The following is a 14,397-nucleotide window of genomic DNA, read 5'->3' as shown; positions in this document are numbered from 1 at the left end:
GACAGGACCTCACAGGACACCTGCCTTCTCACCTCCCCTAAGGAACAGATGCCTGGCGTCTCCAGGATGACAGTACACAGGATGCCTTTCCAGCTACACCTCTCGCTGAGCGTGGACCCAGCCTGCCCCTTCCCCAAGTCACCCCATGACTGCAGGAAGTAGCCAGACTTGAGTTAACACCCCTTTTTCCTAAGAGAGCTTAAATGTTAATCAAAATATCAATCACCTTAGCTTCCTGTCACCCCTTATACTAACAGTCTGGAATGTAATTCCCCATATCTCTGGTCTCCATCTTTTCAGGCCCTGTCCCTGTGCACGCCAAACCTTGACCCCCTCCCCGGAGGAGAAATGAGGCAGCCTGCCAAAATTTTGATCACTCCCCCAGTTATTTAAACTGCTCCCAGGAAAGACCTTCGTAGTCTCTTTACCCCCAGTAATCGCGTTTGCAGCTTCCTGGTTTCCCTCAGGGCCACCTGAGAGTGCAGGAATGCCATTAAACCTGGACCTCCTTCAATTAGGCTTATTGCGATTTGGCTTGATTGGAATTTTTGCATCGGCAGAGAGCTCATGTTAGGAATATTCCTAACAACTACCATAACAGGACAGATGCACACCACAGTGCACTCTTCACACACTTTTTATTTTTCCTGAGAAATTCTTTTCTGTCTTTTATTTTATTGATATTTATTGAGCTCTACATTTTTCTCTCTGAGAAATTCTTACAAATGGGACAAAACGCTGGTCAAAGACTACTCGTATTCAAAATTTCCTCTAGAACATTCATACATTTGTCACCTCCCGAAGAGCGGACCACTTGGACTCCCCCAGTCCTGAACAAGTGTCTGTGCGATCCTCTTGGCTCATTTACCTGCCTGTACTTCACTGTCAAAGCCGGCTGCGCCTGGCTCTGCTATTCCACCAACACCCTTCACCCATTCTCTACATCTTTTTCCTTTAAAGATTACCACAGAAATTAGGTATTTTCTTTCATTCTGCGTAAAATCCTGATTTTCTTGCTGCTTGTGAAAACCCTGTCGCCCTCTTTTGCGCTGTTTAAAGACTCTAGCTGTGCTGTTTCCTAAGACCCATCTGCCAGCAAACTCTGTTTGCCCTCCCAAGTTAAAAATGCCTATCTTTCCAGAACAGCTAGGGTTGTTACACAGAGAAACCCTGACTTGAAAAACAAAACAAACCCAAACAAACAAAAAAGCCTGTTTTTTGAAAGAAGGTTTCACAAAATAGCCTTGACTTGAACTCACTATGTGTGTGGTCCAACCCTGAACTCAGAGAACTCCATCTGTTTCTGTCTCCTGAGCGCTGGGATTAAAGGTGTGGACTACAGCACTCGGTTTTAAAATGCTTCTAAAGTCAAGTGTGGTGGCACAAGCCGATATTCTCAGACCCAGATATTCATTATTTTTTGAGACAGGGTTTCTCTACGGCTTTAGAACCTGCCCTGGAACTAGCTCTGGTAGACCAGGCTGGTCTTGAACTCACAGAGATCTGCCTGCCTCTGCCTCCGAGTGCTTGAATTAAAGGTGTGCGCCACCACTCTATGGCCTTATTTACACTTTTAGCATATATTTCTTTTTAAAAAAATTATTTCTTTAACTGCTGTTTCTTAAATTATTCCGCAATTTTGTGTTTTTTCCCCCTTAAAAAGTACTTCTGTGTCCTATTTCTGTGAAGAGACACTATGACTAAGGCAACTCCTAAAAGAAAGCATTTAATTAGGGACTTGCTTACAGTGTCAGAGGCTTCATCCACGAACAACATGATGGGGACCACGGTGGCACACAAGTAGGTATGGTGCTAGAGAAATAGCTGAGCTAGTTACGCCCTGATTCTCAGGTAACAGGCAGAGAGAGACACTGGACCTGGCATGGGCTTCTAACACTTTAAAGCCTAGTTCTAGTGACACCTCCTAATTCCACCCTGACAGCTCATCAGATGGGAACTCAGCGTGCAAATACAAGAGCATATGGGCCAATCTCATTCAAACCACCACAGCAGTCTTTCAAATCAACTGTCAAGTAGGAGAGGGTGTTCACATAGAACTCAGTGTGGCCTGTAGAAACAGCTCAGAACTCCAGGATCTTCCTGAGAATTCAATGCCCGTCTACACTGAGGCATGAGGATGACTGAATAGCAGGCCTTACAGGCAGAGGAAATTCTGCACCAAGCAGCTGGCTATGACAGGACTATGAATGTCAAAAAGGGCAGTGATCCGAAGAATCTCATAACTGCACTGATTCCCCAGTCAGTGGTGGGCAACTGAGCAGATCTACCCTCATGGCAGACCAGTCACAGAAATCTGCCCAATTTCTAGAAAAACCACAGGCTCCATGATCTACCTGTATTGATTTGGTGCAGGGATAATTAGTAACGAGCAATAGCTACAAGCACCTACTGAGCACTTCCCATGTTCTAGGCAAAGAACCCTAGTGAGATACCATCTGCCTGAGTCCTTGCCCTCATCTCGGAGCCAAGCTTAGACTCTAGGATTACCACAACAGAAGTCTGAGAAACACACTCACGAACTTTTAATCTTTTCCCCAGAGGGGCAAAAAACTGTAACCTTCTGAATAAGAAACCAATACTCTGAAAAATATTCAAACCTCTCAACCAGCTAGTTCAGTACAAGAAACCAAGGAACCAAACTAGACATGAGTAAAGATTTACATCTGAAGATTGAACTACAGTCACAGTAGCCAAATGTTAGTGTTTAAAATATCCAATAGGAAAGTTAAATGATACCATGCTGCCATAAATATTAAAACAGTTTATAGTCAGAGCTGGGCGGTGGTGGCACATGTCTTTAATCCCAGGACTCAAGAGGCAGAAGCAGGCAGCTTTCTGTGAGTTCGAGGCCAGCATGGCCTACAAGAGCTAGTTTCAGGACAGGCTCCAAAGCTATAGAGAAACCCTGTCTTTAAAAACAAAACAAAACAAAAAGAAAAGTGCCGGGTGGTGGTGCACGCCTTTAATCCCAGCACTCGGGAGACAGAGGCAGTCGGATCTCTGTGAGTTCGAGGCCAGCCTGGTCTACAAGAGCTAGTTCCAGGACAGACAAAGCTACAGAGAAACCCTGTCTCAAAAAAAAAAACAACAACAACAAAAATTAGTCATAAGTATCATTATGTATGACCACAAACAAACTGCGCGCGCGCGCGCGCACACACACACACACGCACACACACACACACACAAATATTTTAGAAAAGCACATTGGATCCCCCACAACTAAATTATGGACAGTTTGTGAAATACCACATGGTGCTGGAATGAAACAGCGGTCCTAAACAAGAGCAGCAGTGCTCTTAACCGGTAAGCCATCTCTCCAGTCCTGATCATTTACCTTTAACACTAGGGGGAAATATATACTATTCAATAATTGAAGTTACTCATGCTTCCCTTTTGAGGTACACACACACACACACACACACACACACACAATTCCTCCAAATTCTTAGCTTCTCAGAGAAATTACACTCTCTAGGTTCCTTAAATTGGGGAAACAGGAGTAAGAATCCACAGCTTTTTGGTCAATGGGAAGGAACTTTCTGTTGTGAGGAGGCCGCTAGTTTGTTCCTGACAGCTCAGACCCAAAATAATCACACAGAAGCCATGTTAAACAGTTATTTAAATCATTGCTTAGGCCATTAGCTCTAGCTTCTTACTGGCTAACTCTTACATATTAATTTAACCCATCTCCAATGATCTGTGCATCTGTCTCTATCTCCAGTGGCAGCAGCTCCATGGCTTCTCTCCTACTCCTCCTTCTCCTCCCAGCATTCAGTTTAGTTTTCCTTGCCTAGCTCTGTTCTACCCTATCAGGACAAGCCAGTTTTCTTTATTCATTAATGGTAATCACAGCATACAGAGGGACTCCCACATCAACTTTCCTCATCCCTAATTTCACCACACAACTTTCGGCTCCAGAAAGAAGGCAGGGACCTTAGGCAAGTCAGAGAGCACAGCAACCTCAGCAGCTCATTACCAAAGCTTTGCTGAGAAGGGAGAGACAATATGGCTAATTACAGACTGAGAGATGGCTAAAGAACTAAATGTTCTTTACAGTTTTTATTTTTTTCCTTTTTAAAAATGTATACAGCTGTTTTGCCTGCAGGTATGTTTGCATACCATATGCACGCAGTCCCCAGGGAACTCAGCAGAGAGCCTCTGGAACTGGAGTTACAGTAGGCTGTGAGCTACCATGTGGTGCTGGAAATCAAGCTGGGATCTTCTAGTAGAGCAGCCAACACTTGTAACCACTGAGCCATCTCTCCAGCCCCTTAACCTAAATATTTCTGGAATTGTGATCTACCATAGTGACATTTGAACAATGACTAGGCGTCAAAGTTTCCTTTATTTGTTTCTTCTTTCATGTTGGAAACTAAACCAGAGCCTTACAAATGCCTAGTACACATTGTACAGTGAGCTAAGCCCCAGACTTCTCACCTGAACTCGAGACAAGAGGGGACAGATATGCAGCAGGCATGGTCTCCTCGGGAAGATTCTGTCTCTACCACAAAGCATCGTGGATGTGAGGGAATGTGGTCAGCACAACACAGAGCAGCGCAGCGCTCGACGTCCCGACTCACAGATGAGTAGGACACTGTATCACCTGTCCACAGACAACTCAGATACTCAGCACACAGCATCGTCAGCCAGGGTGACTCCACATCTCATTCTGCATTAAACCAAAGTACAGAATCATGTGGAGACTAAGGGATCGCAAGGCCGGGCTGAGGCCATCCTCACACTTGCTGCTTCTGCAGACACAGAACAGTACGTCACTTCCCTCGGCTCACTCTGAATTAAGACAGCCTTCGGTAATTAAGACTGGAAAATTCTTTTGCTGTGCAGATAGTAAATAAAAATGAGAAATCTTAATGCTGGATTTTAACAGCAATTATAGTTATACAGGAGTAATTAGTATTTCCATACATTAACATGAAAGATGTTATTAAGTACCAAAAATTAAGATCTGCAGAACACCATGTTGTGTGGTCTTAGTAAAATATTAAAGACTACACCTCACAAAAGTAGCCCTGTTGTGGGGCTGTAAGACTTAGATATCAAGGTTTCGTATCAACAGCTTAAATGTTCAAATACTGTATTTATACTTAATTTTCTTTTTTAAAGGTGCCCGCTCATGTATAATGATTCAAAAGACTCAAATTCTGTTTTGCCTTGTGAGTGAGAACAGGGTGTCTGGAGTTATCTCCAGGTGGAGGACTTACTGAAGTGACCTCCCAGAAACAGATCACAGTGCTCGGTGCAGGCAGATCAGCTCCACGGCACTCACAAGCATGGTGCAGAAGACTTCCCTTATTAGCAGAACTGAAATGTTCAGCTGGAAGATTTTGGACTACACTGGAGCTGGGTGTTCTCACCTGGCTTCAAGCAGAAGGAGACCAATTCTGTCTTTAAAACCCACTAAAATCTCAGCTATTCCTGTAGTCCAGACCCCTAGACCATTAGGAACCCCCCCCCCAGGCTATGCCAGCACTGCTCTGCCACACTCAAGTAAGCTCTGAGCTTGCGCATGGTGACCACCAACATCAAGTCAGAACCTTCCCTATCAACAGCAAACAGCACGCTTCAAGACTAGCTTCAAAAATCAGCTCATTTTTCATAAACTGCTAAATGCCTCTGGTGTTTTAAAGAGATTTGATTAGGACAGGCTTTGAAAACAGTGCTGAAAACTCGGCAGTCAGAGTTTTCTGAATGCTGGGCCTGCGGAGCACTCAACTATGGCAAAGGAGCGGCTGGAGCGGCTGGAGGTGAGAGGAGCCCTGCTCACCAGCCATCTTCACACAGTGGCGGTAGACAGCCAGAGATGCTGCCTCTTCTGGCTTGATGCCAACATTTGGATAACTCATTAACACGTATGTGGCCCTTTAAGACACATCTGAAACCTATCTAATAAAAGCAAAGGTTTTTCTTTCCTGTTTTACATGCCTATGTACACATAAATAAAACATGGTTGAGATGTGAAAGTGAACTTGAGAAACAGCATAGTCCAGGATCAAGTCAGGCACTGAGCCTCAGTTTCCTCATCTTAAAAACAAGTTCATAATTTGAGAGGGTGTGGTGGGGCAAACTGGTAATAAATGGGAAAGCCTTTCATAAATTCTAGAAGGTGTAATGATACTTAACTGAAAACAAAAGCTGTCGTTTTCTTAGCCAATTTGTATCTGTTGACAGAATACCATTAAAAGGCTGTGTGGAACAGGATCTGAGGGATTTCTGGAAGAACACCCATGCAATAGAAAGATTGATAAACTCGTTTCAGCTGCCAGCACTACTGAACTCTCAAGTTCAAGAACTCAAGAGAGTTCTTTTCCCATTATAAGCAAGTGGCTTGTTAAGTTTTCTTGCAACTGAATCTGTAAAATACTGACTGCATTATCTACATTCAGTAACAGCAACAAAACATTAGCGGGGTCAGAAGAGTTGTCTCAGAAGTTAAAAACACTGGTTGCAAATTGGGTGGTGGTGCTGCATGCCTTTAATCCCAGCAATTGGGAGGCAGAGGCAGGCGGATCTCTGTGAGTTCAAGGCCAGCCTCTACAGAGCAAGTTCCAGGACAGGCTCCAAAGTTACAGGGAAACCCAGATTGGGGGCGGGGGGTGTGACTGGCTACCCTGGGTTTGAGTCCCAGCACCCATACAGCTGCTCATAATCACCCATAACTTCAGCCCAGGATACCTGACGCTTTCTGACTTGAGGTCAGCAGGCATGCATATGGTGCAGACATAACTGCAGACAAAACCTATGCACACATAAAAATAATAATAATTTTTAGAGAAAAGTCGCAGCAAACACAGACTCCTTGCTGGCAGTCAATCATCTGATACCCCAGGAAGTAAGTCCACAGGACAGAGATGAACAACCAAGAAGACACTGGAGGAAGAGCAGAGGTAGCTAAACGCATTTTGGCCATGCCTTTCCCTTGAAATCTATGGTAACAGCTAAACCTTTCCTGACTTTAATCCAGCTCAATTTGGGTAGTCCCTGTATTTCTGCTTCCAGGCAAAAAATGCAACCGTGTATTTCTAAGTCATGGGTGAAGGTAAGACAGCACCATTCCTAAACGTGTACTGCTAAACATGGCCTCACCATATGGCCTTTCTCTCTACTCCCACTAGAAGACCACTGCTATTAACCCAGCAGGCAGACCCCCAATGCCCAGATCTCGATCTCACCTCCCCATCTTCTACCTACTGAGACCTGATCAACAAGTGCTCCCTGATGAGGAAACGATTACTCAACCTGTCAGTGTCTATTGCATAACAGTGCTATTTGGGGAGTTAGATAAGTGCAGATTCCAGGGAACTCAGACTTCTGTTAAAAAGCAGAAACATCCAGCAGCACAAGGTGCAGAGAAGACCTTGCTGGGAGAAGGTAAAGGTTCATATCACAGGAGCGGTTAAGGGATGCGTGCTCTTGTGAGTCAAAGGCAGAGAAATAAACAGATGTTGCCTTAGGCAAGAGACAAAGCAGGCGAGACCAACAGTGTCCTGAACAATAAAAGAAACGTTTCCACGTCTGTCAAACTCATGCCCTCTCTAACAGTATGTAGATATATTAGTTAGCTTTGATGGCTGATGCCTATAACCTCAGAATCTCAGCACTTGGCAAGCTAAAACAGGGAGATTACATAAAATCAGGAATAGCCTGGGCTACATAATTCCAGGTCCGCTCCCCAAAATCAAAGCAATATGACAAATATTTCTTTCAAAGACCTAATTATTGTGAGATTTACAACTTTATTATCTAATTTTCCCCTAACTGCCAAACTATTCAACTCCACATATTCAGCTGGTCTAGGTTAAACGAGGGCTTAACTGTACCAGGTTTCACTCCAAATGGCTCCAGTCAGGTTTTCATCAAGTGAAAAGGAAAAGGACTCTATTGGAAGGGACACAGAATGCAAAATTATTTACAGATAATAAAGACAGTAGCACAAGCAACTTTTGCTTTAGGTTTGAGGCCTGCTAAAATCAGTCAAATCCTTGAGAGCAGGCAAGTCTTTATCCTCAGCAACTTGCCAGGGTAGCTGACACACGCACTGGAATCCAAGAGGAATGCCTTACAAGCACCTGGCTATCAGGACAGTGGTTCTGGTCTCATGAGAGTCTTTCCTCCTATAAGGCACCGGGTAATGTTCTGGAAACAAAGAAAGACTAACAAACTGCACCTGAAGGCACACACAGCTCAAGAAAGAGAAGGATGCGAATGAGGGGAGTTGCCCAGAAGACAGCTGTGGTGGTCCTGCACAGTCTAAATGAGTGACACACTTGCTCTTCATTGTCCTGCTTAGTTGGGAAAAGAAACCCACCATAAACACATCCCTCTTCAGAAAGGCAGGGTTTTGTTTTGTTTTGTCTTGTTTTATTTATTTATTTATTTGGTTTCGAGAGCGGGTTTCTCTGTAGCTTTGAAGACTGTCCTGGAACTAGCTCTTGTAGACCAGGCTGGCCTTGAACTCCCAGGGATAGCCTGTTCCTCCTGAGTGCTGGGATTAAAGGCATGTGCCACCAACACCAAACTCCAGAAAACTAATCTTAATGTTCAGAGTTGGAAAACAAAACAAAACAAAATGTCTATGTAGCCGGGTGGTGGTGGCACACGCCGTTAATCCCAGCACTTGGGAGGCAGAGGCAGGCGGATCTCTGTGAGTTCGAGGTCAGCCTGGTCTACAAAAGCTAGTTCCAGGACAGGCTCCAAAACTACAGAGAAGCCCTGTCTCAAAAAAAAACAAAAAGTCTATGTAAGATTATGCTTGCAAGTAGCAATGCTAGGATCAAAGGAATGCTTTGCAGAGATTAGGCAAACCTTCCCCCACCCAGACAATCCCAGGACTATTTTAAAGGCCGCACTACCTAAGCCATGCCTGTGTGCTACACCCGGTCACTGCGCTGAAGACGTGACAGCACAAGAAGTTGTGCCTAGCCGGGTGGTGGTGCTGCATGCCTTTAATCAGGTGGCAGGTGGATCTCCGTGAGTTCAAGGCCAATCTGGTCTATGAAACAAGTTCCAGGACAGCCAGAGCTGTTAACAGAGAAACCTTATCTCGAAAAAAACAACCAAACAACTCTCCTCCCCTCCAAAAAAGAAGCTAGGCCCTCATGGAAAGCCATTTTCAGTTGCTGGCATTATGCTCAAATAACATTGCACATGGACGGGGCATCACTCACCACAAAATACACAAGTGATGTGATGGCAAATGGGGTGATGGAACGAGAGCCTTGCAGAGGAGGAGCAGGAAGAGACACTGAACTTCAGATTCCACCAAGAGATAATGAAAACACAGTACGTATACTCAGTGAGATTTTATCTGGTCATAAATAAAAATGAAATTATCAGGAAAATGGACGGAATACAGTAGTGAACAAGGTAACACTGTCACATAAAGAGAAATACCGCACGAGCTCACTCATCATATGCAGATCCTAGCTGCTGGGGTGCGAGTGTGCGCGACTGTGGACTCAGGCCAGAAAACTAGAAAGGAGTCATGGGGGAGGGAGACAAAAGAGGCTTCAGGAAATGGAGTGGAGGCTGACAAAACTCATGATATGATTGTGGGAGACAAAGGACCGCAGAAAGGTCAAACAGATGACCTTTCTGTTTGACAGAAAGGAGGAGAAACAGATGACGTGTGAAAATGCTGTGAGAGGGACTGGCATGATGGTGCACACCTTTAGTACGGAGCCTGGGAGACAGAAGCAGGCAGATCTGAGTTCACCAGCCTGCTCTACACAGTGAATTCCAGACCAGCTAAGGGCTACGAAGTGAGACCCTATCTAAAAAAGAAAAGAAAATGCAGAAGGAAACCGATTACTTTGTATGCTAATTCTAAAAATTCCGAGGCAAAAGACAAGGTGCCTGTTAACAGGAAAAAAATGTTCAAAATGGGGAACAAGAAAGGGATATGTTCAGTTGTGGAGTTGAGGATGAGGGATCATAACTATGGAGCACTCATGGCCTGAGTCCATTTTTTAGTACCTATTACATGCTAGACATTACACTAGATGTTTCAAAAGCATGCTCGAAAAATCACTCCCAGAAACCATAGGTAATTCAAAATGAAATGAGTTTTCAAAGAAAACTTACGTGCTCAAAATCAGAAAGCAAGTTGTGAAATTTGGGTTCCATTCAAGGCAGCACGGATCCTCAGCACATCTTTTTAACTCAACCTTACACCAAAGTTAGAGAAATACACAGTATCCAGATCACAAGGGGCTTCAAATGCCAAAGCAACAGATTAGATTTTATTTTAAATGTAGTGGAAAGTAAGAGATGAGTTTAAGCAACAGACTGCCATGGATCTTGCTTACTTTAGGTGAAAGGCAGGGGTGGTCATGACTGTGTAAGGGAAAGGACTGCATGACTACACAGACCTGGTGATGACCTGGATTGTATGCAGACAGAGTCAAGGTATACTTTGGTGTTGGGAGAATTATATTGGCTGCTGGTTAATGACTTAGATGCTAGGAATAAGAGAAAAAAGCAAGGGCCAAGAAAACTCAATGATTTTTGCCTTTAGTAACCAGTGATCGTGAGAGATGATACAGAAGTGGTCTGTAGGAATAGGAAACAGACTGAAAAAGGGCTAAATTCTATAAATTCTTAAATCTGCTATGTGAGGATACAATAGTGTACAAAAAAAAATACTGTCACCATGGAGGAGGAGTGAAGGAGGAAGGGGAGAGGCAGGGAGGGGAGCAGAGAAAAATGTAGAGCTCAATAAATATCAATAAAAAATGTATAAAAAAATACTGTCACCCTCAGAGTCTACACCTAAGGGGGTCAGACAATCAGTAAGTTATCAAATGGTGATGACACTAAAGCACATTAAGTAGGAATGAGGTCATTAGTTGAAGAGTCTTAAATGTATTAAGCAGAGGTCTGGAGGCAGCCATAAAGATTACTGCAAAAGCTCTTGGCAGTCTGTGTGTAACTGCAAAGGCTTTGAGGGAGGAGTGTGCTTTGACTGTCACGGAAGCCAAAAGGTATAATTTAATAGGTAAGGGAGAAGATAACAAGGATTATGTCAGAGGAATTGTATGCAGGACTTTGGTTCAAGATTTCAGCTTTCACTTTGAATAAAACAAAACCAAAAGATTTGAACAGACGAATGGAGCAGCATTACTCCTGTTTATATAACATATATATAATATATGTAATATATATAATATGTATATATATTATATTATATATATAATATTATATATATATAAAGTACACCAACAAGAAGGGTATAGAAAAGTAACAATCCTCCAGTGGGTTAGACTGTGTAATGATCAAAGCCTCAGGTTGAGGATGAGCTTTGCAGAGACAGAATTTGTTGATGGATTAGACATGGTGCCTCACTGAAAACTGGATGGGCTTGGGGGGGTGATGAAGAAAGGAAGGATGGTACTGCAATTTACTGTATTGAGATATGAAAAACAGACTTATTCATGTAAAATTGGGAGTTCAGATGGTCATGTTAAAATAGAACTATCACAAACTTAAAATACAGGTGATGAAAAGAGGGGAAAAAATCAAAATATAGATGTAGAGTAACATTCTGTGTTCTGGCTGTTAGAGGACTGGCCGTCTTCAGCATCTAAATGGTATGAAAATTGCAAGAATAAACCTGGGAAAGTGTAGATACTAAATACTTGATAAGACTCAACAACTAGACATTCCCATTTCCTACCACCTGGTTTTCTTAAAACAGAACTGGTTTAGATTTTAGAGCTATCAGCCAGGCAGTGGTGGTGCATGCCTTTAATCCCAGCGCTTGGGAGGTAGAGGCAGGTGGATCTTTGTGAGTTTGAGACCAGCCTGGTCTACAAGAGCTAGTTCCAGGACAGGCTCCAAAGCTACAGAGAAACCCTGTCTCGAAAAACCAAAAAAAAAAAAAAAAAAAAAATCAGAGCTCTGACTTAGGACAGCAGTCCATGGTCTAAAATCATCAAGCTCATCCATAAACACGGCAGGAAACTAAAGGATTTTAGACAAATACGTTCAGAAGAAAAAGAAATGAGCCCCGCTCATGACCACAGGAATACTGGGAACTCAAAACATTCCCAAATCTACATGCTGTATAGTTTAGCAGTTAAAGGCACAGGTATACAGATCGAGGATGTTTGAGTTTTAATTTTGGGTGACCCCGGGACAAGGCACTTACAAGTCTCCTCAGTAGCCAGTTAAGGATAACTTGTGTGGTTGCTGCAAAGGAATAAATTCAACTTTAATTCTTAAAAAAAAAATTATCTTTTTCAGGCATAGTGGCACTTGACTTTGTTTGTTTGGTTAGTTTTGGTTTTTCGTGACCAGGTTTCTTTTTCTGTGTCACTTTGGAGTCTATCCTGGCACTAGCTCTGTAGAGCAGGCTGGCCTTGAACTCAGAGCTCCGCCTGCCTCTTGGCACTTGGGAGGCGAAGGCAGGTGGATCACTGTGAGCCAGGCCAACCTGGTCTACATAGTAGTTTCAGAAGAGCCAAAGCTACATAGTGAGACACTCTCAGAAAAACAAAACAAAACAAAAAAACAAGTTAACTAACCAAACAAAAATTACATGTTTTACTATCATTGAAGCTCATTGTTGAAACAAAGACTTCAGCTAAGCATTTATTTTTCAATTATCTTTTTGATTGTTTGTTTGGTTTTAGTTTTGTTAGTCTTTCAAGTCAGAGTTTCTCTGTAGCTTTGGAGCCTATCCTGGAACTCACTTTGCAGACCAGAACTAACCTGTCTCTGCCTCCTGAGTGCTGGAATTAAAAACATGTGCCACCACCGCCAGGTGTTATTTTTCAATTATCTTAATTCAAAAGGACAAAATGTTTTACTAAACTCTTTTAAATAAGGGCTTGCAACTCAAAACATAGTCTCAAATCCCCAGTGACACAAACCACCTTGGGGTTACAGTAGATGAGGCAACCTCCTATCCTTGCTCACACATTAGAGCTAGCTGACAAGGTCCACCTGTGACACAGGCGCCCTCTTAACCTATTAAATTTCTCTCTCTACTCATGCCTTCTGTAGAAAAAGTATAGACGTCTGAAGACGGGAAAAGAAAAGGTTAAGCCAAGTTTCTGAGTGGGAGCACAATAAGAACTAGGACTCCTCTACACGGCTGCACAGACTTCTCCAGTAGGACACGATTTCCTGTTCCCTAGTACCCAAGTGGGCCGTTGAGAAACTCTCTGATGGGTGATAGAAGACAGCGACCTTCGCTCACCTGGTTCCCACCCCCACCCTACCCAGTGGCAACAAAGCGCCGACGCAGAACAGCCACTCTCTTTCCACAGTCGCCCGGCTCCAGGGCCAGGACTGGGATGTCCAGGCTCCAGACTCTGGTCGCTAGAGCAGAGAAAACAGAGAGGCAGAAACAATAGAGCCGTGGCGGCCGCCGTACCTCTCCTTGTCGCGGCCGTCGAAATAGACGAAATCACCGCTCTGGATGCACTTGGCACAAGTCAGCCGCCGGCGAGTGGTATTGCACAGCGGACACCGCTCGACCGCCACGTACAGCCCCTCTGCGTCGTCCACCGAGTCCACCAGGTCTCGAGCTAGCGCGCGCGGCCCGAAGCCAGGAGCCTCGGGCGTCCAGGATCCCTTCCCACTGGGAGACGCCATGATGGTCTGCGCGCAGGGCCAGTCACGTGGGATTTTGTTTTCATCCAGGTGCATCCTGGGTGCGGAGGCGGGGCCAGGAGGCCGGGGCGGGGCTGGAGGCCGGGGCTGAAGGTGGGATCTAGAGGGGGGCGTGGCTCAGAGGCCCGGGGCGGGACCCGGAGGCCGACTGTGTTGGGACTCTGGCTTCCCGGGTCTTCTTTCCCCGGCGTCCCCCTGAGGCGGCTGCGCAGTTCTGCCCGCCTACTGGAGCTGTGCAACTCCAGAACGTCAGGCAAAGTATTGCAATGGATGCCCCAAGCCTTCTCTGTGAAAGGCGCGGGAACACGACAAGGGAATTCATTTCATGACAGTGGTTACTTTTAGGTTTTTGGCTAAAACTGCAACAGGCAAATTTGGGAGAGCGTTAGATCTCGGAACAAGCTGTAGTTTGACTCACCTTCCTCCTTAATAGCTGTGGGATTGAAGAAAATCCTTTAACACCTCTGCCTGACTTTGTCCGGGTTCGTGGATATAATTGCTGTACATTATAACCCCGGAGGGTTAATCAAAAACCTCCATAGCAGCCTAACACTTTACACATCAATTACAACCAAACTGAAGGTGCAAATCAAAGTTGTATATTTTTGAAAACTGCCTTCTTTAGCCTCCACTTGCCTGGAGTCCCAGTCCTCCCGTGGAAGGGCCCTGAGTGATGGAAATACAGGCATGCACCACCAGCACAATCAGAAAACTGAATTCTAATGGCTCTTGTCCTTC

The 14,397-nt window shown here is 44.4% G+C and overlaps 1 protein-coding gene across 1 annotated transcript in view; it reads right to left on the bottom strand.

The window, feature by feature from the left end:
- The window catches only part of Atg14 (autophagy related 14), a 36,730-nt gene extending 23,058 nt beyond the window's left edge, over window positions 1–13,672 (bottom strand). Inside the window, exon 1 of the mRNA XM_087911981.1 lies at window positions 13,421–13,672. Within this exon, the coding sequence (XP_087768107.1) occupies window positions 13,421–13,641 (221 nt within the window). The 5' untranslated portion in view covers window positions 13,642–13,672. The remainder of the gene's footprint in view (window positions 1–13,420) is intronic.
- Window positions 13,673–14,397: the final 725 nt, after the last annotated feature.

Source organism: Myodes glareolus, chromosome 12 (assembly GCF_982192425.1).
Source record: "Myodes glareolus chromosome 12, mMyoGla1.1, whole genome shotgun sequence".
Lineage (NCBI taxonomy): Eukaryota > Metazoa > Chordata > Mammalia > Rodentia > Cricetidae > Myodes > Myodes glareolus.
Note: the sequence above shows the minus strand (reverse complement) of the source record. Positions and strands in the feature narration are given on the sequence as shown.